Source organism: Mustela lutreola, chromosome 11 (genome assembly GCF_030435805.1).
Source record: "Mustela lutreola isolate mMusLut2 chromosome 11, mMusLut2.pri, whole genome shotgun sequence".
In the NCBI taxonomy this organism is placed as follows: Eukaryota; Metazoa; Chordata; class Mammalia; order Carnivora; family Mustelidae; genus Mustela; species Mustela lutreola.
Window position 1 is genome coordinate 68,602,014 of NC_081300.1, and position 7,309 is coordinate 68,609,322.

The 7,309-nt window shown below is 44.1% G+C and overlaps 1 protein-coding gene across 7 annotated transcripts in view; it reads left to right on the forward strand.

The window, feature by feature from the left end:
* Positions 1 to 6,373, forward strand: part of EIF4ENIF1 (eukaryotic translation initiation factor 4E nuclear import factor 1) — a 45,279-nt gene extending 38,906 nt beyond the window's left edge. For all 7 annotated transcript variants that reach the window (XM_059140931.1, XM_059140930.1, XM_059140928.1 and 4 more), the window contains 5 exons: positions 1,367 to 1,451; positions 2,750 to 2,882; positions 4,326 to 4,670; positions 4,958 to 5,122; positions 5,617 to 6,373. In XM_059140931.1, coding sequence (XP_058996914.1) covers positions 1,367 to 1,451; positions 2,750 to 2,882; positions 4,326 to 4,670; positions 4,958 to 5,122; positions 5,617 to 5,858 — 970 coding nt within the window. In that variant the 3' untranslated portion in view covers positions 5,859 to 6,373. The remainder of the gene's footprint in view (positions 1 to 1,366; positions 1,452 to 2,749; positions 2,883 to 4,325; positions 4,671 to 4,957; positions 5,123 to 5,616) is intronic.
* The last annotated feature ends 936 nt before the right edge of the window (positions 6,374 to 7,309 follow it).

Below are 7,309 nucleotides of genomic sequence, written 5' to 3' on the forward strand. Positions count from 1 at the left end.
CGAATCAAATGTCAGTCTCTCAGGCCCTCCCTGAACACCCTGTATACACTTGTGTCCCCCAAAAGACTTTATTTTTTTTTTATTGTACTTACCACCTTCTGAGTTGTTTTTGTTTTTGTCTATCTTTCTCCCCATAGTAACCCCTTTACCCTACAACCAAAAGAATGTAATGAGGCCAGAGATTTTTTTTTTGTCTGTTTCGTTTATTGCTGTATCTCCCACATGTCAGCCCAGTGTCTAGCACATAGCGGATGCTCAAGTATGTTCATCAGAAGGAATAAATGATAGGTGTGCAGAACCACCAGGCTTGGGGTTTTCCCCCGATCACTCCAGAGTACTACCGATCTGTTTCTCCCTCATTGTCATGCTCAGATTCACAGTGTGAGCAGTGCGTCTTACCTGGTACAGACTGGAAAGAAGCCATGGGTTTAGGAGTCTTCTCTGTTTATGATTCAGGAACTCCCAGAATCACTAAGGCTTTGGCCCTCATGGTACAAGGTCTGATAGCTGAAGTGAGTGAAACTCTCATTAGCCACGGAGCTCATATAATTCATTCTTCTCTCAGCCTTTGTATATCTTCATCAGTTGTTTCCTGTTTTCTCCTAGTGAAGGGAGAATGAGTAGAATGGAAGTAAAGGGAAGTCTCTTCTTTTAAAATTTGGGAGGCCTGGGATCAGCCTTGTCTGTGGACCAGGAGTAATGGGGGATGCTGCATGTTCCTGGGTCTTGAGATAGCTGAAACTCTTTGTGCTCTGATTTGAAGCAGTGTCTTACATAGCAGCAGTTTTACACCAGGCCTTGTGCTCGTCAGTATTGCTCCCTACTCTCAGGAGCACAGCCTGGCCCACAGAATGAAGACTCACTCATAAGCTGCCCCACTGACATAACCTACAAATAAACTATACACCAGTCCTGGATAACCCTACATTCCCAAGGCCTTGTACCTGATCCTTTTGCTTGAATTGTTGTTCTCCATGTTACAGCTTTCTCATTGATCACACTCAGTTTAATGCAGCTCCTTCCCAGAGTCTTTCCAGTAGGAGTATTGTGTCACTCCTTCTCTACTTCCTATTCCATTTCACTTTACTGTTATCTAATATCTATGTGCCTTAGTTTGCCCTCGTTAGTGGCTCCCCACTAGACAAGAAGAATTCTTGCAAGGCCCAGAACCATGTTTAATCTTTTGTCTTCCTTCAGAACTTAGCATGTGGTTTTGCATATGTTAGGCACTTAATAAATGCTTGGAAAGTTGAAATGGATGAGGGAAATGGGATATCCAAGTCCTGCTGGTCTTGAGTATTCTTTGGTTTTAGGATTTGGAGTTCAAGCAGCTTGAAGCTCATATTGATACTTGGTTTGTTCACAGGCAACAGCGAGTGACCAAGTCACCAGCACCCGTGCACCGAGGAAATTCCTCTTCCCCTGCCCCTGCTGCCTCCATCACAAGCATGGTCAGTGACCTCTGCTTTTGTAAATGACGTGAAGGCTTCTCCATTTGTGCTTATATAGTATCACTGTGTACCCCAAAATATCCTTAAGTGCCTTCATAGGAATAACTGGCTTACTAGTCTGTCATACCTGCTTATTTATTTGATCTTCCCCTTTCAGGATGCAGTCTTAACTCTTAGGGTTCTAGTGAAGCCCCTACATTGGGGAAGGTATGTTCCAGCAGATGGAGGAGTATGGACTAAAACATACCAAATGATACAATACGTTCAAACAAATGAACAGTTGAAGTAGGGAGTAGAGGATGATAGGGTGAAAGATAGGAGGTGAGATGGATGGAGTGAATGGGTTGGATCATGGGGAATCCAGTGAAACAAGTTGGGGACTTCACAGATTCAGGTCTGTGATATGAATTAAAGCTAGGACAAAGGAGTTTGCTTATTTGTGTTGTTAAATCTAGTTTTACAACTGACTCATTCATATATTAGCTTTTCTTTTTCTTTAAGTTTTATCCCCCAGAAACTTCTATCACCATCAAAGCTGATAGAGAAGGGGAAAAACTGTTACTCTGCTTCTGGACCCCAAGTGGGTCTTTGCACAAGCACTGTGAAGACAGGGTCTAGAAGGGGTTCTCTGTTCATAATTCATGCCCTGTCCCCTGCCATCAAGGAGTTAGGGTTAATGAAAAAAGGCACATGCACAATAAAATGATCAAAGTTAAAATGGATATTGAAGAGATGGGAACAAATGAACCCAAAAGGTGAATCCTAAGGGGTGAGGAGACTGTTAACACAACTGTGAATTTTCTGGTAGCCAAGTTAAGACGCGAGATGTTAAGAGTAGAGAAAAATTTAGGTTTTGAGGTTGTCTTTGAACTTCCCCAGCTGGTAAAGCTCTTGCTCTAGGGTATACTTCTGGCCATGTACTTCCCTGTTCTCAGCCTAATCCCAGGCGAGGGAGATGGTTGAAGCTGGGCTACCATAGTTAGGCCTCTATCACCACAGACACAGACAGGTGGATAGGTTGAAGCTCCGTGCTTTAACTATGTTTGTGCTAGAGCTAAATCTAGGTTTTGATGAAAATGCGATGTGAGCAAGGGATGGTGCACTTGGGGTACTACCTGTCTGGTCCATCCTGTTTCTCTTCCTCCAGCAGCTACACACCAGAAGGTTGGAGTTGGTCTCTGCCACGAGTAGCTAATAAGGGGACTGGCTCTTCAGCTTGTTGAGCAGCTTGACCAGTTAAGCCTGGCTTGATTAGGAAAGACATTTAGAGAACACGCTAATACTGTTTTTCTCTGCAGCTTTCTCCTTCCTTCACCCCTACCTCAGTCATTCGTAAAATGTATGAGAGCAAAGAGAAAAGCAAGGAGGAGCCAGCATCTGGAAAAGCAGCTCTTGGTGACAGTAAAGACGACACTCAGAAGGCCAGTGAAGGTAATGCAGAGCTCTTGAGTATGTACTGTCCAAGAAAGTATGTGATGGAGCACAGGGTTGAGTGCTCACCAGCTGGTCTGATTCTCAGCAAATCCCTACACAAAACTCCTGCCTGCTTTGGACCATAGTTCGGTGTCTGACAGTGGGGAAAAGCACTGTACCAGTTCACAATTGCTTAGGCATCTGAAATTCTGACCAACCTAATAGTGGTATGAGTGCTAGTATGAGGAAGAGTGAGTATTCGTTTAGAATCATTTTTTAAGATCTTTATTTGAGAGAGAGAGCATGAACTTGTGGGAGGAGCAAAGGAAGAAGCAGACTCCCTGCTGAGTAGGGAGCTGGATGCAGGGCTCCATCCTGGGATTCTAGGATCATGACCTGAGCCACCCAGGTGCCCCTAGTTTCAAATGCTATTGAGGCTTCAAAGTTGAATTATTAGTACATGTATTTGGCAGATTAATGTGGTACAACCCATTTTACTTCTGAAGTGTTCTCTCTAGTCTATGGAGACTAAGTGTCCAATATAATCCAGGAATGGGTGAAGCATAAGGTGTGGAGAGCCTTTTAGAAGTATGTAGAAAGGGTGCCTGAGTGGTTTAGTCGGCTAACCATCTGACTCTTGATTCTGGCTCAGGTCATGCCCTGAGGGTCATGAGATGGAGCCCCAGCTGTGTGCTCAGCTCGAAGTCCGCTTGAGATTCTGCCTCTCCCGCTGATTGTGTGCAACGCTCTTTGACTTGCTCACTAAATAAATAAAATCTTAAAAAAAAAAGGGGGTATAAAGAAAATGTTGCACAGTTGGGACTGTCAAGGATGTGGTGAAATAGATTCTAGTTAGTTAGGTTTACACAAGTCTACAGTATTGATTTGAAAGCTTTTTGCCTGTGAGAAAGCTTCTGGGAAAAAGGAAATCCTATTGGTTCTACTAAAAGGCAGTTCAGATTCCTTCTCTAGACTCTAATTTCTGTTGTGATGGATTTGTATAATTTTACTTTCATTTGATTTCCCCCTTAGGCTAAAAAAAAAAAAAGCATGTTAATCCCAAGCACTTAACTAGTACTAATTCCCACACGGATCTGAACCACAGCCATATGGGCAGGCTGAGCAAGGTGCCTGTCTGGTTGAGACAACCAGACCTCAACCCAGCTTCACTTGCCCATAGCTGTTCCTGGGTTTGGGAGGATTATAAGAAAAATAAACTCTGTTCCAGCAAGGTATTTGGAGACTAGCAGTCCTGGGGTGTAGTTCCAGCTCTGTTCCTAACTACTCCTGTTACCTTGACTAGGCCTACTCATGAGGTTTTTATGATACAGTCCTCTAAATCTGTTGAGGGGATCAATTAAGGACTGTAAACCTTCTAAGAAATGAGATTTGCTGGATCGTTGGGAAGGCCACGTTTGGGTGAAGTTTGCCAATACCAAAATATTCTCTGGGTCCTTACAGAGAACTTGCTGTCATCGAACAGTGTGTCCAGTGCTGATCGGGATTCTTCTCCCACTACAAATCCCAAACTTTCAACGTTGCAGCGGTCTTCATGTTCTACCCCACTGTCTCAGACTAACCGTTACACCAAAGAGCAAGATTATCGACCTAAAGCAACTGGGAGAAAAACACCTACCTTGGCATCCCCAGTTCCAGGAACACCTTTTCTCCGCCCTGTCCACCAAGTTCCCCTTGTCCCCCATGTCCCGATCGTGCGGCCTGCTCACCAGCTTCACCCAGGGTTGGTCCAAAGGATGCTGGCCCAGGGAGTACACCCACAGCATCTTCCAAGTTTGCTCCAAGCTGGTGAGTTTCTGACCTTGCATGACAGCAGTTGCCAGAACTGATAAAGTATTACAGTTTTGAGAGGTTTTTTTTTTTTTTTTTTTTTTTTAAATCCCTAGAAAAATGTTGGTAGATTTTTCCATCTAACTGGTGGGTAGTGGGTCCAATCCAAACTATCCCTTAGTCTACTGAAAAATGAAGAAGCTAGCTTAAGCATTGCTCACTGTTCAACTTGTACTTCAGCAAAGCTTGAAAACTTCCAGGCAGATTACGTCTTACCAGTTTTTTTTTCCGCCCCTGCCCAACAGGTGTACTTCCTCCTGGGATGGACCTGACTCATTTACAGGGATTATCTGGCCCAATCTTGGGTCAGCCCTTTTACCCTTTACCTGCAGCTAGTCACCCTCTCCTGAACCCTCGCCCTGGGACACCTCTGCATCTGGCAATGATGCAGCAGCAGCTACAGCGCTCAGGTAGGCTCAGCTTTGGGCCAGGGCAGCTAGGAATGGCCTGAGTAGGATTCAAGCTTTTGGACCAGTTTCCAGTGAGGGGATGAATTATGTGATTCATTCTTTAACTTATCCTAGCAAGAGTAGGATAAGGGGATAACCAGAGAATAGGATGAAGTAAACCAACCTCTGTGGGATTTGGAACTCCTATTCCCATAGACAGTAAGAGAACAGACTATGCTTTGGCCTTTTTTTGGTCCTCTGCCTCTTAAAGAGAGGAGGCTGACAGGTTTAGCATGGAGACTCTCCAGAGCAAATGCCCTCTCACCAGCTAAGGTTAGTACTTCTGTGATAGGGCTGCTTGTTATGGGCAGTAGTGGTCATGTCATTTATGATGGCTTCTGCTTTCCAAGGTGCGGTCTTCTGGCATTTTTAAGGATTTGAGGGAGGCAAGGCCTGATACAGAACTATGTTCCTCTACATGCTCTGAATGATAACCTTCTTTCTTATCCCCATAGTTCTTCATCCTCCAGGCTCTGGTTCCCAGGCAGCAGCGGTCAGCGTTCAGACGACCCCTCAGAATGTGCCCACCAGGTCAGGCCTGCCCCACGTGCACTCCCAGCTAGAGCATCGCCCCAGCCAGAGGAGCAGCTCCCCCGTGGGCCTCGCCAAATGGTTTGGCTCAGATGTGCTACAGCAGCCCCTGCCCTCCATGCCTGCCAAAGTCATCAGTGTAGATGAATTGGAGTATCGTCAATGAACAGGGCAGGCAGACTCATCTGTGCCTGGACCTATGGTGGCACCTTGATTAGGACTCTGCTTCCTCATTGCGGGTTGGTTTATGGAGTTTTACTTTGGAGCACTCTGTGAAGCTATTTAGGGATGCCCAGGCACCTGGTGTGGTCTGCATTGAGGGAAGGATCTTAACCAATCGAATGGAGCCTACATGGTCTGAATACAGGATGCACATTGTTGTCAATCCTGGAAGTAGTCTTTTTTTGTAAGATATGTGAATGAAGTGTTGGTGTCTTCACCAAGAGGTGGCACCTAAGGGTTCTGAGGAAATAAATGTATAGACCCTATGTACAGACTTGTGTATAAACAACTTTTGTATATACATATAGGATAGCTTTTTTGAACTTATACAGCTGTACATAAAAGTAGCTGATATTAGTTAAGCCTGTGTCAACAATTTGATTTTTTCCACTTGTACATTTGGGACTTTTTCTTTTGGTTGATTAAAGTTGCATATGCTAAGTGTGTGAATGAAGTGAATGACGTTGTGTTCTTTCTGAATTCATTCCTTCTCATTTATAGCCAGCTAACCTGTAAGGTTCGGTAGGTTCCCCAAGGGAAATTATCTGAAGTTTAATTTTTCTTAAAATTCAGAATTAAACTCTTTATCTCATTTAGAAGGAAGAGGCACTGGCCATCTTTTTTGAACCTTAAAGACCCTAATGGGCCAGCTTAGGCTGGAATGACCCTATAGGAAACCTTGCAGTTAACACCAGATTATAATGTGTCCAGTCTTCAATTAAAACCACCCAGTGAAAACAATGTATTGGGTAATCATGTGTATGGTAGTTTCTCCCAAACAAATCCATGTTTACTTGGGCAAAAGTGAATAGTCTGTCAGCATCCTGTTCTCCAGCTCATAAGCCCCCTATAAAAGAATAGGACCAGAGAGTTCTCACTCAATCTATTAATTAGTCTTTTTCATATGAAACTGCCCTAAAGACTGTGTCAACAGACTTTGTGCTTTGTGTCTCATTCCTCAGCTCATAATTATTTTCATTATTTACCTTAACTGTATGCACAGCATTAGAAAACAGTATTCTACCAGAATACTTTAGCTATGGTCTTGAGCCCCCTTTCCTGACTGAAGGTTTTTCAGTCCTACTCTCTGAAGTGGTAACTTTCATTTCTCAAACTCGAATCCATTTGCCCTAGTTCTCAATACTTGTCCATGGAGGGCCGTCAACGCTACTCTGACTTCATGCCAGAGGGTCAAATAATGAGGTAGTTCTCTGATTCACAGATGAAGGCCAAGGTGACTGATTACAGGGATAAAAAACAGCCTTGAGTCTTCAGTGTTAGGAGTTTTGCCTATGAGCCTGGAGCTGCCCACCATGACTCGTTACTTCCAGGAACACAAGAAACTAGATTGCCTTTCAGCAAAACCTAGCTTTATGGACTGAGCACGAGGTCTGT